The sequence below is a fragment of the Parasteatoda tepidariorum genome, chromosome 5, assembly GCF_982258835.1.
Source record: "Parasteatoda tepidariorum strain Cologne lab strain chromosome 5, Ptep-v5.0, whole genome shotgun sequence".
NCBI classification, from domain to species: domain Eukaryota; kingdom Metazoa; phylum Arthropoda; class Arachnida; order Araneae; family Theridiidae; genus Parasteatoda; species Parasteatoda tepidariorum.
In genome coordinates, this window is record NC_141759.1 from 35625558 (window position 1) to 35651171 (window position 25614).

At 31.0% G+C, this 25614-nt stretch overlaps 1 protein-coding gene across 1 annotated transcript; it reads left to right on the plus strand.

Moving 5' to 3' along the window:
- LOC107445044 (uncharacterized) lies at positions 1-25614 on the plus strand. The gene is made up of 7 exons (XM_043049933.3): positions 1-327; positions 8794-8938; positions 12602-13028; positions 16862-17061; positions 18248-18488; positions 20980-21114; positions 25247-25614. Exons 1-7 carry the CDS (start codon positions 319-321, stop codon positions 25518-25520), a joined length of 1431 nt encoding a protein of 476 aa, XP_042905867.2. The 5' UTR covers positions 1-318; the 3' UTR covers positions 25521-25614.

Here is a 25614-nt window from a genome sequence, read left to right on the forward strand (position 1 = left end):
GAGATACCTTATCTATTTTGTGTGTCCGAAAAGAATTTTTCACCTACCTTGCGCCGTAATTCTTTATACTTGAGATTTATCTATGAACAGTAAATATATTTGTCTGCGCATTCAAAAAAACGAGCACAACTTTTGTGTTTAGAATACCATAAAAGACAATTTTTAATTGAAACTATATTATAATTGAAGTACATTAGTTTTACTATTTGTTAAGTGATATAGTATTTATCAATTAGAAAATAATTATTTATCTCAGAAAATGATGAAATAGATTATTTACTTCCTTTCCTTTGGATTATTTCGTCAGTCCGATTCATAATGGCTCATGTAAGTTGCTTATATTTGTTTTTGAATAATTGCGATCAACTTATAATAAATAATTGATTAATTTTATATTATATTATTTTATAACCGTCGTTGAACAGCCGACCCAATCAATTGTAATCAACTTATAATAAATAATTGATTAATTTTATATTATATTATTTCATAACCGCGTCGTTGAACAGCCGACCCAATTTTATGGGTTTACGACTACTAATGTTCAACTCCGTAGCCTTGTAATTTTGAACCCAATCCAGAAGACAAGGGAACTCCTGGATCGAGTATTGGGAGAAATAGTATTTGCCTTCGTGGAAGACGTTTTGATGGAGCTAACCCACATTTGCGTTACATGGAGAGGAAGACCACGAGAACCTCTCACGGTTAGCCTGACGTCAAAGGGACTCTAACCCATGATCCGTCTACCACTGAGGATATTTCACGTCAGCACTGTGGTCGATGCAAGCCGGATGCGGAATTCGTATCGACTGGGATTTGAACCCGGTTCGCCTTCCAATGAGGCGAACCGGGTTCAAATCCCCGGCTCTATCCCCTGAGCAATCGCGGCTCTGATTAATTTTATTGAGGCACGTTTAGATAATAAAATGGAGTATTTGTAACCTACCGCTTTTTTATTCCGCTATAGTCAGCTTTAAAAATTATTGGTTGTTTGTCATTTATAATACCAAGATGATTTCTCAAATTTCTATAATGACACGTATTTAAAATTATGCCTATGATTACATATTCAGAGCACAAACATTGTGGATATTTTGAATTAAAAAAAGAAGACTGAAATGAATATTTTTTAAGAAATAAAACGGTTGCATATTAATTATATTATTAGCTAAGTGAGAGCCGAGTGCTTATCAATTTTTGACTTTAAACATGGAAAGCAAACTCAGCAAATGATGAAATTGATTATTTTTCACCTTTCTTTCATCAGTCAGTTCCACTATGGCTCACGTAAGTTGCTTATGTTTGTTTTTGTATGCTCGTAATCAGAATTAATTGATTATTTTTTTATCAGACGCGTAGAGTTAAAGTTATAAGTGGGGAACTGTCTTTTTTCTATAACTGGGGTGTAGGAGGAAAACGTGCAGGGTAGACAAGGAACTTTTTAGACAAATGGAATATTTCAGTTTATTATATTTCACTTTGAATTTTTTTATGAGTTTTATGTGATTTGGTAAAATCGAGTAAAAAACTTTCATGAGTCGTTGTCAAACGAAACACTTGATTATTAAGTAGCTAATAATAAAACAAAGGCATTTATAGTGGAATTGTAAATTCGTAATTCTTACCGCTTTCGGTGCCGATCATGCAATACAGGAAGACGAAATTCTTCCCTACAATTTGTGTAAATAAAAACAGATCAAGTGGTAGCAAGATGCATATTGTTATCCAACTATTTTTGTAGAAAACATAGTTTTCTCAAAACAAAGACTTAATGTTTATTGAAATAAACTTATTGTTTATTGAAATAATTTTATTGTAAAATTCAAGAACTATCATGATTGCTATGATAAGAAAATTTAACTTTGATTTATATCTTTATAGATTACCACTCTTTAATGATAGATATAGTTAAACGGCCTGCTCTGCAGGCAGTGACTGTGTTAAGTTGCTTTTTAATTGCCATTTTAGACTATTTGCAAATTTATTAAGTGATCAAAGTTTAATTGTATCTTCGTTACCTTCATTAAATTTTTCTTCGAACTGTAGAAATTCTGACACAATATTTTACATAAGTTACATCTGCGAAAGTTATAGATCCCTGCGATGTTTAATGTGATAAATAACAATTAAGATTTGCTTTTGTCATCACTTAAAAAAACAAATCCGTACAATTATCAGGTCTTATTTGTTTTAAGTATGTTGTTTAATTGTTATCTATCGTGGAGGTCAAATCATTGTAAATCAACTTTATTTTATAAAAAATAAAATAGTAGGTCTTAAAATTCGCCGCCACCAGAATGACATGGGAACGGAAGAACCAGTCCCCATGTCATGGGGACACATCTCTCATTAACTTATTCGATGTTTTAAAGCTACAAGGGTTATAAAAAAAAATGCAAACACTTATATATTAACTCTATGTAAACAATCTTTCTTTTCGCAGCAAATGTTTTGCAAGATTTTTCACGGCGAACTGTTGACACAATTTTAAACATCATGCTTGAAGATTTTAAAAATAATGCCTTATTTTACCATGCAAAATTCTTATCACCCAAAATAAAAAATGGGTTCTATAAATTTTTTTTTTAATGCCATCAGAGTTTTGAAATCACAATAAAGGATGATTGCGATATCTTTTTAAGAATACTTTTGAAATTATAATAGTACAAAAAATTTAAAAAAACTAACTTAAACGCTATCATTTAGGTCGTTGAAAATATGGGTAGAAACGAACAGCATATTTATAAGCATGAAGTATGATCTATAAAAATGAGTCAACAGTTATGCTATTTAAAACCTTCTAAAACGTTTACTAAGAGAAAAATTGTTTGCAGAGTGCTAGTATGGATGTGTCGACGTACTTTGTATTACCTTATGTCATTACACTAGCCCCATGTCATAATTCAAGTGGGTACAAAAACAACTTTTTTTTTTTTAATGAAAAAAACATTATTGAAAAATACGCATCAAAATTAGCTTATGTACGTTCAAATTTAAAATAAATTTCAAAATTTTAATAAAAAAAATTCTACATATGTTCAAAATAAAGATTAGTTGGCTTTCTTGGGAAATTTATAAAATCTAAGAGAGTCTGATACTGCATAAAATTGAAATTTCTTTTTCTTTTTAAATTACGCCCGCCATTGTCTTCTCAGACATAAGGCGTCTTGCAGTCCAATACAATAGTGAAGTACCTCCAGAAGGTGAGAAGGCACGAAAATCGTAAAACTGAAGTTAATAGTTGTTAAATGTTAACTTGGATTTAATAACTTTTGCATCAGCTTTTTGTTTTTTTTGACGTATTGAGAGTAGTAAGCGTTTTCGAGTATAAATTTAAATTTTAAATTTAAGCAAGTAGTTGCTTATGTTGATGAGAATTGATAGAAAACTATTCTGTAAAAAATCCTTCTCATTTACACTTACTTTAAATTACTGAAAAAAAAAATTCGTTCATTCATTAAAAAAAAAAACAACAGTTTTTAAAATATTGTCATAATTATTTTTTTGCCCATCGCTTTTTTTAAACATGTTATTTTTGTTGCATGAGGTTGTTTATAAAGTGCTGTGGTACTTATCATATTTTGATGAAATTTAGCCATGCTTAGCACACATTTTTTAAATTTTAAATAAACAAAATTTGCCTCTGGTACCTGTAAGGTAAAATACACGTGTCATGGATATTATGCATCCATGTCAATTAGATGATATTAAAAAAATTCCCATTTGAAATTTTAAATGAATCATAACGTTTTGACGTTTGTGTAACACGTTAATGTGATGTAAAATATAACTGTATGAAAAAGTGGCCTAGTTTTAAAGCTTAAAAAACATTGATAATTTCTATTTCGAAATCATTTTAGTTTTTAAAATGTAGTAAATGGATAATTTAATTAAATGTGCAAAAAAATTTAAATATCGTTATCTTTATTATGACGAATAGGAATATCTTTGTTTCACCGAAATAACTGTAAAAATGGTATTGAATTACCAGGTTTCATCTTATTGAAAAAAGTTTTCCATGGCTCTGACTCCTAATAAGAACTGTGTAGATAATTTCTAAAGACAGAAATAAATTTTTTATAATTTTTAAGACCACTATGCATACTTCTCCCTTTCGGCCATTCTTTATACTTATGATTACGCCCATTCTTTAAAAGTGTCACCGCGAGATAAGTGTAATGAATTTGCATTTCTTATGACGCTTTGAATTCTTGATATGAAGAGGTGGTAAAATTTCTTAAAAAAATAAATGATAATACCACTAATAAATATTTATTCGCAATCCGGCAGCACCATTTTTTTGCAAAGGAAATATATGAGTATGAAAATTTTTCCCTCAAATGTTAAAGCCTTATTTCAACACATGCATATCCGAATGACAAAAATTCATCATTCCTTAATCAATTGGGTGCTTGCACTTCAAGGTGGCCGATCAGCCTGTGTAGGGGTCAGGAAACTGATCTTACATCAGAAAGGTTTTGGATTCGAATCCCGGGCAAGGCATGGATGCTCTTTCATTCTCTGTACTATCTGTTCTTACAGTGGGCACAACGTTGGCCCACCTAATATGGTGCCCCCGAAAGAGTGGCCAACAAATCTGTCCTTCAGATGTCTGTATGACGAAATATCATTCTCCAGGTGGGCATTGGAAAAAAAAACTTCAAGAAGAAGAATATAAGATATACCTACACACGTGACCTAATGACGTCAGCTCCAGCTTATCGTTTCTAAGCAAAATAAGTGTTTAAGTTGAGCAAAGTTTCTCCACATATGTTAGAATCTTAATTAACGTGAAGTTAAATAAATACAGTGCCGTATAGCACATCGAATTTGTTCAAATGTAATTCTCTCTCGTCTACATCTTTTACTTAACTTAGATTCATTATTTGTTTATGTATTTTATTGTAACCGTGATATATATTTGTTTTGTGTACCTGGCAACTTTGAAGAATAATTAGTTTGTTTATGTTCTGCATGGCTTCATGCCTGTAAGAATCTTCGCGTTAGTATCACCTAAAAAAATTGATACTTGAGAGGCTTGGCTTACTCGAACTAGAATGGAAAGAACAGCTGTTAACGTAAGCACATGCTACGTTTCAACAACCAATCAGAATCGAGATACGTCACTTGTATGCATACCCTCCAACTTATGAGGATTTTGAAAATAATTCTTTCTAGTGGTAGCGAACCAAAGTAGAAATTTTTAAAGCAAATGGATCTCTCATAAGACTTTTATCAGTTAAGAATCTAGCCATATGGCCTGCACTTTTATAAGTAATAGTGGACAAGTTACGCTAAAATTAATTTTTTTTTTAAATATTAAGACATTAATTTTGCTACCGTCTGAAAAGCAGATTTCTGAAACTACGGAAATTCCGTAGCAGTTGGAGGGTACAGAGATGCCAACTTGCTCCGGACAGCAAATATATATTTTAAAGTGGTAGTTTATAAATTGTGATTCTTGGTTCAATAAATTCAATTTAGTAAATTTTTATCCACCACTATTTCTAAATAATTCGTAAGTTTATATAATTCACCACTGTTTTGCAGTAATGTTATGTTGTACCATTTAAAAAGCAAGCAAAAATAGTCAAATATTTGCAAAATTTACTTTGTAGTTCTTTACCGCTTTTTTAATGATTTTGGCTTGTCCGGAGCAGTTGGCATCTCTGAGGGTATGCTTGTATGTATTAGCCAAATGATGAAGATTTATTATTTGATAATTGATTGCGTGCTGTTAGTAAGAATGCTTCAGTTCTTTCTTTTATTAAGCAAAAATAGACTATTTTTTATTATAAATTTTTTTTCTAGATCTTAGCATTCATGTTTTGCTGCGATTTTTTAACTGCTATTAATAAATAGTGATAGATAAAGACAGTTTATTTCTTCTGCATAAAGCGAAGAAGTAAAATGCTTTAACTACAAGTACTTTTTATTTTATTAGTTTTAACTACAAGTACTTAGTTGATGTTATCTTTAACTAATATTTTCATGAATAAGATAAAATAGTTATAGAGGATTCATAGAAACCGTAGGAAACAAATTACTGAACCGTTTATTTTTAAAAGACCGCAAAATAAATTAGTGATGTAAATTTACTGTAGAATATACCATTTTCTTAATCAATTATTGTCAATATTACGTTTATCAGATAGTTACATTTTTCAAAAGATAAATTTGGAAATATATTTATTTTCGTAAAAAAATGAAAGAAGCTGCATTTTAAACATTTGAGGTTAAAATCTGAATAAAAATTATGCCTCAAGGGGATTGTATTAAATCAAGTGTATACTTCTTGGCATGCGCGTTTTTTAATCTGCATGATCACTTTCAACCTTTTGTACATACATACATACATATTCCGTTCTACTACATAAATGTAGTAGTACGGAATCAGAATCAGGATAGTAGAAAATAAAAAGCGGTAGCTTAAGTTTGGGCATAGCTAATTTGATAGACTTATTTTTGCTTTTACTTTAAATCTAACACATCCCAGAGATGCCAACTTGCTCCGGACAGCAAATAGATACAATTTTGAAGTGGTAGTTTATCAATTGTGATTCTTGGTTTAATAAATTTAATTTAGTAGATTTTTATCCCCCACTATTACTAAATAATACTTAGGCCTATATAATTCGCTCTTTTTAATATTTAAGTAGGCTGAAAATAACGTTTACTCATGCTGATTTAATTCTGAACAACTCCAAAATCAAACAAACACAGTTTAGAGCAAGCTGCTCAATTTATTTTTGATTCCTTTTTAGATATTCAAGCAAAGAGCTTGAAACATTCATAAAAGCAACTCCATTGCCTGCTTACCTCATTGCTCAACCAAAACTGTTCTAAAATTCCAGATGAATGGGATAGGGGCCGCTTCGCGGCCCAGGTGCCCAATAAAATCAAAACGCTAGGACTAGGACTATTTAAGTAGGCAATACCGTTTAAAAAGCAAGCAAAAATAGTCGAATATTTGCAAAATTTACTTTGCAGTTATTTAACCGTTTTATTAAATTATTTCGGCGAGTCTGGAGCAGTTGGCATCTCTGAATCCAATCCTTTTGTGTTAAAAGCGTAGATAGGCAATTTTTATTTCGAACTCAATATTCGAAGGAAAATTGTACCATCGTGAAAACTAATTAGACCAATGCATAAAAATATTAACACGTTGAATGCCACTCTAATTTTACATGGCTTGCTCGTCTGGCTATACGGTAAATAACTACAAACTAAGTTTGCAAATATAGACAGATTTTGCTAATTTATATAAGGTTTAGCATGTCATATCTGATAAAGTGGTGAATTATGCCTGCGAATTGTTTAAAAATATTGGTGAATTAAAATCTACTAAATTAAATTTATTAAACCAAGAATCACAATAATTAAGCAAATTTTGAATAAATTTTCTGCAATTCCATGAAAGAGTGTAAATTTTATAGTTCTATATCATGTTATACGCTGTCAGCCAGCTGTTTTTCGCGGCCTATGTGAAAGGTCAGTATCAGCAAGCGGTGGCAGACGCAGCCAAAATGTAATGTGTCAGCCACCGATGGCTGACGCGGCGCTCAACGTGTGAAGTATAAATACGAGAAACTGTTCTTGTATAGTATATAAATCTTAATTTTTAAAGTTTCAAAACTGATTGTTTTATCTACCAAGACAAATCAATATCTTAAACGTACATCATACCTGCCAACTCTTCCGGATTTTCCCGAAGATTTTATTTTCATATTTAAAGTGGTAGTAATTATATACTATTTTTTTCCTTTATAATATTAATTTTTAAAAGATATTGATCACCACTATTCCTGCAAAAATTAAGCACATATATTAATTTGCGTTACTATCATGGTTGTCAACTTAAGTTTTCTCAAATACAACGTATTTGTTTGCTTAAAATTGAAGTTTCAACTTCGTTTTAATACCACTGGGGAAAATGGAAGGGAGTAAAAGTTGGCAGGTATGGTACATACAGATACAAAAAAATTTATTAGTTATTTTAGTAACTAATAAATCACTAAAAAGAAATGGTAGTAACTAATAAATATCTGGTCTAAATATAAAAATCACTTGCATAAAAAAAGTGGTATTATTACACATTTGTTTATTTTAAGTTGATATTTTCTTTTCACTTTTTCTTTCCTTATTACTTTAGCTTTCAAAATGCTTTAAACTTTTCCGTTAGTATCAAATATTGATATCAATTAATATGGTTTTTTTTGTGGTAGATAAAACTACTTTGTTTCTGCGAAATAAACGTAATTATGAAACACTTTCACTACCACTGCTTTCGTTTTAGAAAAAGAGAGCTGTGTTTTCAAAACGGCGCTAAACGCAAATAAGTTCATACCTGCCAACTTTTAATTCCTTCCATTACGATTTTTCCCAGTGGTATTGAAATGGAATTAAAATTTCAATTTCAAGCAAAAAAATACGTTGTTTTTCAAAAGGCTTAAGCTGATGACCATGGTAGTAACGCATATTAATATCTATACTTAATTTTTTTAAGAATAGTGGTGATCAAAATCATTTAAAAATTAAGTTTATAAAAGTAAAGAAAATATACATTTACTACCACTTTAAATATAAAAATAAAATTTTAAGCCAAATGCGTAAAAGTTGGCAGGTATGTAAGTTAAGCATTATTGTATTGGTAAAGTGAATCAATTTTCTCTAGTTTAATTATTATTTTTTCTACCAAGTTGCAAAATTGATCCCAACGACCTAACAAGTTTTGAACTATGATTATGTCTAACAGAACAACCAATTAACCTCTAATACTAATTTTCATTTCAGACGACCGCTTTTGGCTTCATCTATTCATTACTTTTTAGCTGTGTTGTTTCAGCATTTCAACCACCAACTGCTATTCAGTTCATCGGAGTTCCATCTATTGACAAGCATCCATTATGTGATCTCGGCTGCAAATGCCCAGGAAAAGGTATTATAGATATTTTTAAATTTTCGATACATGACAACCCATATAATACTGTGGCTTTAGTTTTCTCTGGTGTGGTCAGTGACGTAAATAAGACCCCAGCAACCTCCACGGCGCGGGGAGGTGAGCCTCCACACGATTTTTTATAGGTAGTCCGATTTTAAAGTGTGAAGGGTATCCACTTTCTTTCTTTCTTTAAACAAAACTGGGTGCCTAGGCCGCGCAGCGGCCCCTACCCCATTCACCATGAAAATTATATACAGTGAATAAAACATTTTGAATTATGTAACAATGTGGTAACATTATAATAAAGTAACCATGATTAGAAGTATGTACAAACTAGATCGGAGATTTACATTAATTGCCATTGAAAAATGAATACAGCCATGATTAGATGGATATACATGAAATACGAGCTTAATCTGTGTTATTTACATTAATTGCAGTAGAAATTTGGAATTGAGCATTAAAAATTGATGATAGCATATATACAGAAAATCGGGATTCAAAATCATGAAGATTCGACAAAAATTTTACAAAGCCTTAGTGGCGCCATCTAGCATGCTTTAATGATTTGTGGTAGCCATAAAGAAATCAAGCCGTTTACTTGAAGGATATCCACTTACTCATACTCATATGTGTTGGTTATCTTAGCGTCAGCCCCGCTAGGGGCTCTAAAAGGATATCCACTTTCCGAAAGAGTCCTTTAATACAAAATCTAGTTAAAATAAGAAAGTGGTAACAAATGTATGACTAAAAATTTGTTTTATTTATGAATATTATTGGTTTGCCTTATTCACTTGTCAACCACTACAGATTCAATTCTCAAACATATATGATAAATTTCTCTCAATTACTTTTATAAAAGGTTTTGGGTTCATGCGCACAACTGGGTTCACTTATAAGAGACCGTGTGGAAGCTTTTTGATGTAGGAGGTGATGGGTAAGGATGCTAGTTTCGAGGGAGTACGATAAATATATGGTAGAATTACTTTTAAAATCTGAAATATTGAATTGCGCATTTAACACGTTCACGCCGGGGTGACCCACCGGTGGGTCACGCTAGATTGTCTTATCTTGGCAGCGCACTGGAGTAAAAACTGGTAACAATAAATTTCCTTTTTCAGTTTTTTTCCGGGAATAATAAAAATCCATAACTACCAATTGTTTTCAACGGATGCAATTTTTATATTGAATTGCTTCCTCGCTGTAATAAATTTCCTTACAGTGAATTGTTATTGTTGAGAATAGATTAACTCCACCCGAATATTATCTAATATTGAAATAGTTCTTCTACCAGTATGTTCTCTTTTCCCGTACCAGCATTTTTACTTTTCCCGGCGTGAACGTGTGAATTTTTCGACGTACTAAATCTAAATCAATATAGTTTTTCAATCGCCTTATTCGGTGTTTATCACTTTTGAAGTTCTTTATTTGAGACCATTTTATAGTTTGTCCAAGTGAGTTTTCGGAGGTCATTTTCGGATTTCACGCGATTTTTAAAATCCCGATCTTTTTAATACGATATAAGACTCGCGACTTTCATATCGTGCATATATTAACCATTTTTGACGTGCTTTACTTGTGCCGATTTCACCGCTGACCTAAGATTTATGTATATATATATATATATATATATATATATATATATATATATATATATATATATATATATATATATATATATATATATATATATATATATATATATATATATATATATATATATATATATATATATATATATATATACAGAGAGAGACATTTTTTTATACAATATTATATCAAAACGCGAAATTCGAATGTTAGTTTTAGACTCATTACTGTTTTCGAGCTTTATTTCTAATTTAAAAAAGCACTTAAAAAACTGTTTTAAAATTTAACATTCATAAAATATCTTATAATTCACTAACTATAAATGTTAAAATTTAACTTAGTCCCAACTGAATGGTGAAGCTAATTTTGAGCTACAATGCGCTTGTTTTATTTTAAATGATTTTAGATGTCATACAATTTCTGTAATTAAAATATTTAATTTACATTAATGTTGCTCAGTAAAATATTTTTATTTTTTGCCATTATTCAAGAACATTACTCTTAGTTTATTTTAAAATATACATTTTGTATTACGTGATGTGATAAAAAATCATCGCTTTTTCCCTATGTTTATATTTTTTCGATAAACTTTATTTATTTATTTATTTGATAAAAAGGATTTTTTTTTAAGTATCAGTTTGGTCTTCTTCAGCTTTGAATGAATATAATGTTTAAAAGAATTTAATTTTCTGCATATATATTACTTAGTTGACTGATAAAAAAGAAGGAAAAGAATTAAACTAATAGAATAAGAACGAATGCATGAATTGATTACGATGGGTCCATCTTTTGGCCTGCCTTATCTGCCTTCCTTAATTTCAAAAAGCAATGGGTAAGTCAAGGCCTGAAAACGAGACGGAAAAGAGAAAATACTTTTAGGAAAACTATTTCAATATTAGATAGCATTTGGGAGGAGTTAGTCTATTCTCAGCAATAAACAATTCATTGTAAGTAATTTTTCTCAGCGAAGAAGCAATTCAATACAAAAGTTGTATCCCTTAATAACAATTGCTGGTTATAGATTTTTATTATTCCGAAAAAAAGCTAAAAAATGAAATTTATTTGTTACAGTTATTACTCTTTTCCATCTCGATTTATATAGGCTTTCTGCCCTGTGTAAGTCAGCACAAAGGGGCATTTTCCCTGGAGTTATATTTTAAAGGATAGTATGAAACTACCGAAGTATTGTCTTCACAAACGGATGAATTAGGATTTTTTGGTTTTCCTGATCGGTTTTCCTGATCTATATTTTTTCTATCGAATATCTAATAAGTATCGCTTACGAAACGCCTGTCGAATTCAAAGAAAAATAATGACTTAAATTAGCGTTGCAGTTGTTACTGAAAATCCAAGAATCTATTAGCTTTTAAGTGTTCGCTCCGTGAATGTTGTCAAGGCAGTATTGCAGCTGGTAGTATTGCAATACGGCTACACAGTTCTACATTTCATCATTATACTTCTACGTTTCCCACATTTACTATATTTTTATTATGCGTTCTTTCTTTCCTTATCTTATCTTTCTCATTTTTCTTTCTGTTTACTTAAAATAACAAACCTTTTTAACTGAAAATGAAATGAAAATGTGTAAAAAAAATTGAAATGAAAATGAAATGGAGGTCAAAGGAAATGAAGTAAAATAGAAAAACTATAAATCGAAATAAAATTTATAAAAGGTCCTTTGATTTGTTTAAATCTTTTAATCTTTCTTACTCAGGCAAATTTTTTCGCAACTCAAAGAAAAAGCTAAAGGGTCTCAGGGGTGATCAAGGATACATGAGCATATTTGATTTCTTTGACGGCTGCTGCCATATTAAAAAATACTGCTCCAAATTAAAAAATACTGGTCAATCCAACGTGTTTCATTTTTTAAAGAGGGTAATAATAAAAAAAATATAAAAAAATAAAAAATGAATAAATAAATAAATAATAGGAAAGAGCTGTTTTAAGCAAAACGTAGTAAATAGAAAGTTAATTATACTATTTAATTTTAATTTGAAAAAAGAAAGATCAGTCCAGTTTTAGAATTAAATTCTACATATTGTACTTATTTGGTGTGTTTATTTTATCCAGGGCAGAGTTTTTCTTTACTGGACTGCAGTCAGAGATATATCAAGCAGCTTCCTACGTCCTTACAGTTCGATTCTTCCAAGCTTACAAGCTTAAATTTCCAAAACAATCACATCGCAACATTATCCATGAGCACATTTTCGAAAGTGGATCACATAGAAGAGCTCGACTTATCAGAGAATGAAATAATGAAGATTGAAAACTTCACACTGCAACCTTTCATGTCATTGGCTCTTTTGAGGTTATCTCATAATCATCTGTCTGAGATTACTCCTGGTCTTTTGGAGGGATTGAAAAATTTGAGAATTTTAGAAATTGGTTATAACAGCATTCAGAAAATTAAAGCCTTTGCCTTCCAGTCAACACCTCTTCTGCAAGAACTGAGGATGCAATACAATCCTGTATTTGAACTTCCAGAAAATATGCTTCAGTAAGTGTTATAATTATATTTTAATTAGCAGATAGGACCGGGATAGCCTGGTTGGTAGGGCACTGGGCCCATGTTCAAGTGGTCGTGGGTTCGATCCCTGCTGGCCGAAGACTCCCCGTGCAGTAAATGATGACTGATGCACGTTAAATCTGTCGAGTCTCAAAGTCCTCCATGTTCCCATAACAAATCAATACCTCTGGGGGTACTGAATTGGAGATTGATCGTTCTCTGATTCAGGTCAAAATTACGATCTGTGATGAATGAATGGATGTATGAATTGGCCCATCCTATAAACGGGTGTGGCGTATGGATGTGGCAGAAGTCGAATTCTTGGCCATAGATGGCGCCACTGGAAAACAAGAACAATCTCACCTCATCTGCCTTATGGCATACGTCAACAACAACAATTAAAAGATAACAACTTAGTTTTTGTTATCTAGGGAGCTACGCCCAGCTCTTTTCGCTCATCAACTCCCACAATTACTTCACAATTATTTTTGTTTGTGATTATTTGAGTAATATACAGATTGTTACATCTGACTTCAATTACAAGGTCCCAAATTTTTTATTATACGAACACTGAATTAATTCCTCTATTAAACTCCCGATTCCATATCAGGATAAAATTTAAGTCTAATAATTTTGATTGGTTACCTGAGCTACTTCCTCTTGTTGAGTATAAGTACTAACTTGTTTTTTAATTTCTTATTTAAGGGGCAACAGCACAATAGAAGCCTGTAATGTAATTTTTTAATGAATTTTAGGCAATTATGATAAACTTATCTTAATAATTTTTTTTAAATCGAATTATGCATATTTTAATATTTGTTTTATCATGTTACAAATAGAAAATTTAAAGAATTTGCGCATATACAAGTATTACACAATGTTTATAACTTCTTTTTCAAATCTTATAACTTGTCCGTAACTTCCTGTACTCCTAAATTAAAAATAAATCCCCAACTATCAAACTATCGAAAAAGGCAATAAATTTTTGTTTTCATTTTTGGAAAATTTTCCTGTGGTCAATTTATAATTTATAATGGTTAATTATGTGGTAATTGATAACCCCATTAATTTCTGGTAACTTTCAATGCTCGTTAAATATTATATCAATCTTTTGCGCTGACTGAACAAATTTTTTTAAAATTTATTATAAGAACAAATATAATTATTTTAGCTTTAAATGAATGTGAAACGGTAACTAAATATCTTTATCAGAAAAATGTTATATAACAATGTTATATTATGCGACTAGCTTATCAGAATCTAGCTGATCTGAAATCTATGGACAGAATCTCTTATAGCTAAAGTGACGGAAAGAAACACCCATTGGTGTAGACGTATAAGTACGACCACTTTTTCACATGTAGACCACTTTTTGTGGTCGGGCATTGAGAAAGATAAAGAAGAATTTGATCTGGCTGGAGCAGGAGGGACTTGCATTGCAACTGTTTCACATATTATCGCCTGCTTTTTCTTTTCTGATTCCACGCATGTAAATTTCGTCTGCTGATCATTTCTTCCGCCCTTTTTGAAGAAATCGTCTGAATAGAAATTTCTCCACGCTTAGGCTAATTTATGTATTCTAAACGCATTGTACGAAACGAGACAATTTTTTCTCGCAGCCGTACTTCTACAGTTCTGTCTGTTCTTCGTCAGTCCCTGAACTAAATTCAACATGGACTCAACGTTTAGGACTTTGTTCTGCTCATCGGGGTGTCCATCTGTTTCTAATTCAGTACTTAAGACTAAGATTTTGTACCCTGATCATAAAGACTCTGAAAATTTCTCATATAGCTTCATTTACGAGGATAATTGGGGAAATGTTTTCAAATTTTCTCTCTTTTTTTTGGTTGTTTACAGCTTCCTGACATCGTGATTCAGAAAGGAGGCACTCTGACCATATCGCCACCGAGTGATCTCAGTGAACGGAATTTACTGTCTAAGTCTTCTTCGGTGCCTATCGATAGTCATGTGCTGATTGATACTTTACAGAACAGTTTAACAGTAACTTCTTCTGCTGCCGCAACTGGCTGACATCACCAATTTCAAAGGAGGCTTTGGTTCCTATGATTTCAGTCTCAAACGTATCCTCCCAGCTCGCAGATGTGCCGGATTATGTTTTGGATAACTGACTCCCCTAAAAATGAAAAGAAAGAAAAAGCCTAAAATCACCAGCTGTATCTATCATCACGAGTGCTCTGAATTCCAATGTGGAAGAAAATCTGACTCCTGCAGTCAATGCAGTGAAGACCTCTGAAATAAATCCTGTTCAAGAACTGTTACTTCAGAGAAACATTTTAAGGTTCTAATCTGGAGCATTCCTACTGAATTTTATCCAGAAATTTTTGTTAATTAAGCTAAAGATGGGTTATAGACCATGGATATCATCCAGTTTAAAAGAAACACTAGTTAAGCCACTAGCAGGACTGAAAGTCTGCATACGTCAAAACGAAAAATATCAAAAATCTGTAAAAAAGACATTTTACACTAGCCTGTTTTCGAAAAAATAAAATATCCATGACATAAAAAAATTTTCAACAGTTATATTAAATACATAGAACTGCCTCTTGCTCGAAAAATTAAATAATGGAATAGTTTTTAGTTAAAAACATGTTTACTCCTTAAGAAAACCATCTGTAAATGATATGGTTGCACTGTCTGTTCTTTTTCGTTTTACTTACAAGCCTGGCTTCTCTAACTTTTTCTTTTGCTATTCGTTGATATGATCGAACAACAGTCGATTTCGGATTTGCATTTTTATACCGATTACCTAATTTGGGAAGAGAAATTTAGAAGGGCAATAGCAATAATCCAGTGCAATAGCAAGCATACGGATACTTTTGAAATAAATGTTACGGATAAACCAAGGTGTACAAAATGTGAGGATGACCATTATTCCTATCTATGCCAAAAGAAATATATTCCTATTTATGTCAAAAGATCCAATTAGGTCAGATATGCAAGTACTTTAATGATAATCTCCAATTTTTTTTATAAAAGTTATTTTTTATTTTTTGACCTGCAAAATAAGGAAGTCGTTAGAAGCGATGAATCGTTCAATGGCACTTCGTGCCATTCTGCTGAGAGTTTCATCATTTCCAATTGGTTGGTATCAGTAGGTTGAAATGTCTTACTCCAGTAGGATTGTTAGTATTCAGAAAAAAAATTATGGTAAAAGCTTTAATTTCTATCTCATTTTTTAAAAATAACCCTGACTATAATTGCATTTCAGAAAAAAATACCTTATTTTATCACCATATTTCATTAAATATTTTAATGTTTATATTTTGATCTGAAATTAGACGATTGCGGTATTTTTAAAACTAAAACGGTAACTTACAGTATAAAATATCGGATTGATCTGCTCATAAATGTCCTAGAGCTTTTTTCATACAGTGTTCCTTACGTCTAAACAAATTGTTGCATTTTCAATACAGTAGTCTTAAACGGGTCAAAAAATAAAGTTAGAACTGCACTTTCAAATCTTTTACTATATTTAATTTCAACCTATTCCCACTGCTATCTCATAAAAAACACACTGTATGTATGTTGTAGTTATTAATCAGTTTTGCTATCTTATAAAAAACACACTGTATGTATGTTGTAATTATTAATCAGTTTTGCTATCTTATAAAAAACACACTGTATGTATGTTGTAATTATTAATCAGTTTTGGCAATCAGAGACATTTCATTCCTCTCTATAATCAGCTAGATATAAAGTAGCTTTACTGCCAGCTTTTCCTCCTTTGGGTATAACATACAGTTATGTTCCAGTTAAATTGATATCAATTAATAAACGATAAATGTTATTTTTCTACCATACAGATACTTACCCAATTTGCAGAAATTGGATCTCCAAGATACAGGATTAGTTAGATTACCAAGTGAAATATTCAAGCCAACTCCTCATCTTCAGTGGCTTTCGCTGTCCAACAATGCTTTTGAAACAGTTCCCGAAGAAGCTTTGTCTGAAGCCGAAATGCTAGAGAGTCTGGATCTTAGTGGAAATGACTTCACCTTTTTCGGTATTTCACTTGTGGTGTTCATGCATTTGCTTTAATGAACATGAATTTGTCATTTGTTTACAGTGTAAGGAAGGGGATTCTGTTCAGCAGCTACAAACTTGAAGGTCAGGTAAAAAAACATCATCGCTGGGATTCAAACCCGGTTCACCTCATTCGAAGGCAAACGCTCTATCACCTGAATCATCACAGTTCTCAGTTGCTATTTTCTAAAACTTTAGACCAAAATTTCGAAATTTGATCGGAGAATAACCATAAAAATTGCGGAGATTTTATTCTTGTTTGTATTGAGGCAATTTTCTTGATCCCTGAAATTTTCGAAATTTAAAGAGGGTGAATGTTTATAAAATGAAAATTATTACTATTTTAGTGATTATGCTACTGTTAAAGTCCGAAGTCCTGTAAATTCTAGGTTTTACCACTAAAATATAGACATTAAGACCACACGATTGTGGAGATAAGATATAAAGCCAATATGTGTATGTTGGTAATAAATTCATTTTAAACCAAGTTTAAACTGAATTAACATTTTCTTCTCTACTAGCTACCATGTTAAAATTAAAAATATCCTAACTGCTTCATTTCAAAAGTAAAAATGAAAATTATTTAATAATCTATTCGACTGCGCATGGATTATTTTTTTAACTTCGCAGATTATTGTTCATAACAAAATAACTTTCTAACTTTAATGTTTTATGCTAGTTATAAATAAAAGTACTTTTCATTAAATTTCATCAGGTCTTAAAGGGCTTACCAAAGTGGTTTGATATAACTCCTAGGTTTTACCTCAACGGGTTAGAAAAAGGCCGAAATGGAATCATATTAAAGCATGCTTCGGGCTTATACCCAGTCATTTTGGTAAAAGCTTAATTTTTTCCGGTATAACCAAGGCTATACCAGACTTCACGTTTTTACCGTAACAATTATATTACTATCAAAAATGAGTGGTATTACTCTGACACCAGCGCGTCGCAAATGTTTCGTTGCAATGCGATAAAAATAAAAATCAGCTAGCATCAGCGCCTCAGCTTAACTTAATTTGTTTTATTTAGTTATAAAAATAATTATTTCATTATACATTATTAATTATTATTCTGCATTATTAATCATTATTCTGCATTATTTGTCATTATTTTGTATTATTTATCATTATTCTGGAATTAAAGTATATGTTGTCTTTTTCTTATAGTGCAAGGAGATTTTAGGAGACTTTCTAAAATATCAATATTATACCTCAATAATCTTCCAAAATTGGAAAGAATTGAGAAGGACGCCCTGGCAGGACTTCAAAATCTTAAGGCATTTTATTGTAGTTTCAATCCTAAATTAATGTTCATTGATCAAGAAGCATTTGGCAGCAAGAATTCAACAGTATCTAACTACAGAACACCACCTCGTGAACAGTTGTATTTGAGGCAAAACGCATTAAGGTGAGGTAAAAGCGAATGAACTTTTAATAAACAAAAAAGGAGAAAATTATTTTATTTTTGTCAGATTAAAAATTTAAGGCACATCGCTTTCGATAGAATTTAGCTAATTATGGGTAGTAACGAATGCCTTACGTTTTTTAATTTAGGTTTGATAGAAATATAATAATTATTTAATCCTTTTTAATCTACTTCAATAATGTAATTTCTAAAAAAAAATTTCTTTATTTTTGCTTTGAATTGATAAATTCTATTTATTGTTAAGAGACGATTTAAACTTTTATTGTCAGCAGGCAGATAGCTCCACTGGAGATTTGACAGCTTTAGTTAGTCCTAGTCCTAGTGTTTAGATTTTATTGGGCACCTGGGTCGCGAAGCGGCCCCTATCCCATTCATCTGGAATTTTTGAACAGTTTTGGTTGAGCAATGAGGTAAGCAGGCAATGGAGTTGCTTTTATGAATGTTTCAAGCTCTTTGCTTGAATAACTAAAAAGGAATCAAAAATAAATTGAGCAGCTTGCTCTAAACTGTGTTTGTTTGATTTTGGAGTTGTTCAGAATTGTATCAGCATGAGTAAACGTTATTTTCAGAAAGGTTGATGAAATTATTTGTTTTGATAGTTATGATATGAAGCGTCGGAGGTGAAATGTGCAGCTATTGGTCTGTAGTTTTTATCTTTGATATAATTTTCAAATTTAAAGATTTCATTAAAATTTGCTGTTTTACATTCTATGGCTTTATCGAAAAAATCTGCGTTTAGCTTGTATATATGCTGTGATAGAGTTGGTATTTTGAGGTCTGCATGTATATTGGTATTCCGGATGAACCATCTTGCACAGGTTATTTTTCTAAGGATCTTGTTTTGGCATTGGTTTAATTTCTTCAGTAGAGGTTGAGGTATCGTTGTCCAGGCAGGTGAGGCATAGGTAAGTATTGAGCGGATCATTGCTGTATATAGTAGCTTCTTTAGTTTAAGTGACATATTCTGATTATATATTAATGGTTGTATGGGCTTTAGTTAGTCACATGGGTGAAAGCCCTTATACAGCAAGACGGAAAAGAGAAATACCTGGTACGTGAAACATTTCATTCCAGCATTTTTTTCGAAAAAAATGAAATATCTGTAACTATCAAGATTTCTTTTATAATTCTGGCATATATATAAAACTGCTTCTTTTCCAAGATAAAGTAGATATTGTTGAAACATTTAAAAAAGGAATAAGTAAACTCCTCCCCAAAACTAGCTATAACTGAAATGGTTTTACTACCAGCCTTTCCTCTTTTCCGTCTCGCTTTCACCCCTGGTTAGTCAGAAGGTGATAAGAATTTTGATTAACGATAAATTCTCTGTGACGATAATTGTTGTGACAAACTTCGCTTATGTGTAAGCTGTCAGAAAACTATGGAACAGGGTTCCAGCGGCCCTAGAAAAAATTAAGTATTGATAGAAAATTTAGGTTAACGCTAGAAAATATTTCTTATTTTAATATATTACTTTGTCGTTAAGTGGTTTAGAAGCTGGAATTTTCATGCATATGTACTTTCTTTGAAAACAATTTTTAGTGGTGGTTATACAGAAATAAAATTATCGATTTTTGTTTAATTTTTATTAAAACATTTTAAAATTTACACTCTGTGAAAACATGCAATCAGGCACTGAACTTCACTTGAGATTTGAGCACTAGTCAGAAAGTAGTCGAAATTTTAATTTCCACCCGAGCCGAGTTAATAAAAACTTAGTAGAAATTTACGGTGAAGTGATTATAGTTGCAAATATATAGTAGATAATTGAAATGAAACAATTGAACCATTAAGAACATTTAAATGTGATTCTCTTAAATTTTAGAATGACCCGAATTTTTAAATAACATTTATTTTTATTCTCTTAACACGTTGAGCACCGCGTCAGCCATCGGTGGCTGACACTGAACTTTCCATTTAGGCTGCGTCAACCACTGGTGGCTGACACTGAAATTATATTTAGGCTCCACCGCTTGCTGACACTGACCTTTCACATAGGCCGCGAAAAACAGCTGACTAACAGCGTATAACATTATATAGAACTATAAAATTTACACTCTTTTATGGAATTGCAGAAAATTTATTCAAAATTTACTTAATTATTGTGATTCTTTGATTTAATAAATTCAATTTAGTAGATTTTTATCCACCACTATTTTTAAACAATTCGTAGGCATATATAATTCACCAATTTTCTTAATATGTATGCTAAACCTTTTAAAAATTAGCAAAACCTGTCTATATTTGCAAATTTAGTTAGTAGTTATTTACCATGACATTTAACGTGTTAACCTCTTTTTCTGAATTATTTTTTTTTTTTTTTTAAAAAAAGCTTTTATTAAGGCTTTATTTCATTTTTTCCCCGAGTAGTATTATTCCACTTCCTAGTTTCTTCTCTAAAGCAAACTGGGAATGAAAGTTTTACTGTCAAAATTACTAAATGTTCAAATATTATCATTATTTAAATTTTCAGAACGTTGAAATCTCCATTAGAAAAAGAACAATGGTCTGCTCTCAGTTATGTTGACTTGGCTGATAATCCATGGAAGTGTGATTGCAATATCGTATGGATGACAGTGTTATCACAGGAGACGAAAATGAATATAGTGTAAGTCTATATTAAATTTAACTTTTCGAACATTAGTTTTAACTCTTTCTTTCATAAATTATTTGAAATAAAAAACCTATTTTGTATTGCTTTTTTTTAATCCAAAAATTGTAGGGAAAAAATTTGTTCCTTTATTTCTTTTTTGTTTGAAATAAAAAACAGCAGGAAAATGTTTTGAGCAATTATTTTGAATATAAATAATTAGACGCCATTTGAAGTTACGACTATTTGCCTGATATTTATTGACCTTATGATATGATTTATTGAATGTAGACATTAGAAAACTTCTGGTGTATCCCTCCGCTTATGTTATGCTTACGAGACGATGTGTGAACAGGCTAAATATTCTAAAAGGTTTTATTATTGTGATTCGAACTTAAATTTATGCGTAATTTTACCATTCATAAGAGTTATCTGTAATTTATAAATTCTAACAGATCGTGAGCATAAAACAAATTTAAGAAAATTAATATTACCATTCATAAGAGTTATCAGTAATTTATAAATTCTAACAGGTCGTCAGCATAAAACAAATTTAAGAAAATTAATTTTGCCATTCATAAGAGTCTTCTGTAATAAGAGTCTTCAGTAATTTATAAATTCTAACATGTCGTGAGCATAAAACAAATTTAAGAAAACTAATTTTACCATTCATAAGAGTCTTCAGTAATTTATAAATTCTAACAGGTCGTGAGCATAAAACAAATTTAAGAAAATTAATTTTACCATTCGTAAAACTCTTCTGTAATTTATAAATTCTAACAGGTCGTGAGCATTAAACAAATTTAAGAAAATTAATTTTACCATTCATAAGAGTTATCAGTAATTTATAAATTCTAACAGGTCGTCAGCATAAAACAAATTTAAGAAAATTAATTTTGCCATTCATAAGAGTCTTCTGTAATAAGAGTCTTCAGTAATTTATAAATTCTAACATGTCGTGAGCATAAAACAAATTTAAGAAAACTAATTTTACCATTCATAAGAGTCTTCAGTAATTTATAAATTCTAACAGGTCGTGAGCATAAAACAAATTTAAGAAAATTAATTTTACCATTCGTAAGACTCTTCTGTAATTTATAAATTCTAACAGGTCGTGAGCATAAAACAAATTTAAGAAAATTAATTTTACCATTCGTAAGAGTCTTCTGTAATTTATAAATTATAACAGGTCGTGAGCATAAAACAAATTTAAGAAAATTAATTTTACTATTCATAAGAGTCTTCTGTAATTTATAAATTCTAACAGGTCGTGAGCATAAAACAAATTTAAGAAAATTAATTTTACCATTCGTAAGACTCTTCTGTAATTTATAAATTCTAACAGGTCGTGAGCATAAAACAAATTTAAGAAAATTAATTTTACCATTCGTAAGAGTCTTCTGTAATTTATAAATTATAACAGGTCGTGAGCATAAAACAAATTTAAGAAAATTAATTTTACTATTCAAAAGAGTCTTCTGTAATTTATAAATTCTAACAGGTCGTGAGCATAAAACAAATTTAAGAAAATTAATTTTACCATTTATAAGAGTCTTCTGTAATTTATAAATTATAGCAGATCGTGTAGCAGGTCGTGTCTTGAGTGTTATCCCTTATTTTTCTACATTTGCATAAAATAGCGGCGTTTTGTTATTTTATGGGTAGCATCATAGCTAGCGTGCGGAGTTCTCAGAATTCATTTGTTGCTTGTTTCAGTGAATTGAAACAAAGCGTTATTTTGGAAGATGAAAAAAACTACAAGTATAATAATATTGGATGGTGAGCTTTTTCAAGTTTAGGTGAAAAAATCAATTGGAAATAGGAACCGGGAGTCTTACGACAAATTGTAATCCTAGCGTCATCTGCGAAAAGTATACATATTTGTACGCGTACAGCTCTAACTCTTTGACTACGAATTTTAAAAAAATATTTTTTTTTGTCCCGTTTATTATTCAAAAGGACAAACTAGGTCACAAATAGGCAAATTTAGTATTTGGCATTTTTCTGACAAGCGGTTATCAATTTAGAGGCTGGGACATATATGTCCCGGCCGTACTTAATGGTGGGATACATGTGTCCCACCTGTAATGATCGACTTGCTACAAGAACATCTATCATTCCGGAAAAATTATATGGACTTTTTTTTACATGATATGATACAGGGTGAAGCAATCTTTGCATAACCCGACGTTACACATTGGACAACTCATATTTGCTCTTTTTTCCATGTTCATTTGAGAAAATATGAATAAAATATGAATGGACATAACAATTCCAATAAAGAATACGAGTGGGATATATCTTTCCCAATGAAGAATACTAGTGGGATATATCTGTCCCAGCGCAAGATCACTATGCTATTTCATGCAAGAAACTCTTGAGCACCATCTAGGGGATATTTGACACATGAAACACGTATACTTGGTTCGACTCTACGACTGGGACATATTACAATGAGTTTCTAAGTGCTTTTCACCCCATTAGTAATTTTTAAACATTTGTTGGGACAAATGAGTCCCGTTAGTAGTTAAAGGGTTAAAAGACAAATCCTCAAAAATGATTTGATTATTAGCAAATAATCACGAAAACTTACGTTTAAAAAATATTCTAGTTAGCAGAACACCAGTGATGGCAAAGAAAGTGACAAATTTTTTTTTTAAACAAACCTTGTGGTTATGTCAGACAAAACAAAAGAAATTTAATTTTATGCAAGAATTAAGGCGTTTCAATACACAGACCTTTTCAGAGTTTTTTTATCTCATGGAATCAGGCAACAGAAAAAAATAATTTATAAAACAGTAAACACAAATTTGATGAAAATTTTACATGAGATTTAATAGTTTTGTCTAGTTTATTATGCTTGACATCAATAAATATATTTGTCAAAATTTTTTTCGTAAATTTGTATGCATGCTGGAAATATCCTATCACTAAACATCAATAAATGGCAAACAAATTTTATTCATATTAGTTGAGAAAACTACTGAGCAAAATTGTAATTTCAAATTGCTTCTTCGAAGTGGAATCTTAAAAAAACAACTAAGGAAAACTTGATGCGTGTAATAAGAAATATTTTAGAATTGATATTTCTTGGAGAGATTCATCAACAATTTAGAAATTTTTTCTTTAAAAAAATATTTCACTTTTTACAACAGAGAATATGAAAACTTTAAATTCTGGAACAGACTCTTGGTTTTATGATGCATAGTAACTCTGAATTTAAAACTAGGTTTACGGACGTTTCGTATATACCTATCTCTGCGTCAATTTGACACATGAACGAATACATATAACAGCAATTACAGAGATGCCAACTTGCTCCGGACAGCAAATATATATTTTAAAGTGGTAGTTTATCAATTGTGATTCTCGGTTTAATAAATTCAATTTAATAGATTTTTATCCACCACTATTTCTAAATAATTCGTAATTCACCACTTTGTATTTACAATATATGTAGTAGTTATTTACCGCTTTTGAAATTATTCTGGCGTGTCCGGAGCAGCTTGCATCTCTGCACTTAGAAAGCAATGTAATAATATACTATAAGAAAAAAAATGAAAATATGAGATATATATTTATGAAATATTCTAGTATTTTATTTTTCAATACTCGAACTAAGCAACAGAAACCTTCAAAATCGAGACACTCTGACATCAATTGACATTCTGCGTTTGTTCTTTCTATTATTGCTTATCGGCAACAGTTGTTTATCGCTTGTTTCATTTATGGTAACGATATCGGATATTGGATCGAAGTAGTGTTGCACGTTTACTCAAAATTTTGTCGAAATTACGATCGCGTCAAAGTGACGCATATCCGTAGAGATAGGTATACCACAAAGAGAATTTCAATATTTCAACGCTTTTGAAGAAAATAGACTTTAATATATATTTACCTCGATCAATGGATAAAAGTCATAACAAAATAAAAATGCCAACGGGTTTTGTAATTTTCCTTATAAAATTCGAAATGCTTGAAACTAACGCGTCCCGTAAACCTAGTGTTAAATGTGAGTTTTTAAAGTTGAAGTGAGAGATAAATACGAAAATTTTTACCATAACGAAAGAGAAATTCTTCAATAACATTTTGAGACAGTGGATCAGTGTATTTCGTTTCTTTCACAAATTAACTAAAAATTTATTTCCAGGTGCGATAACCCTCCTCATCTCCGAGGACGCCCTCTTGGAACAATTCCTGCTGCAGACTTAAAATGCGAATTCAATTGGGAATTGGCAAACTTTGTTCTGATCATTTCATGCATTTCAGCAATCGGTATCATTCTCGTAGCAGTATCAGTATCAGTTTGCTCCAGAACTCCTGTTGGGCTCTACATTCGCGCCAAGAAACAATTTTCTTACGCCAAAGTAACACCTAAATCTGAAACATTGGATTTAGAATGGGATCCATCAGCGGATATATAGTTATATTTTATTGTTTTTTTTATTGAAATCTGTGTGAATTGAATTTATAATAATTTCTGAACAAGTCAAAAAATTAAATGGAAAATGTCACTCA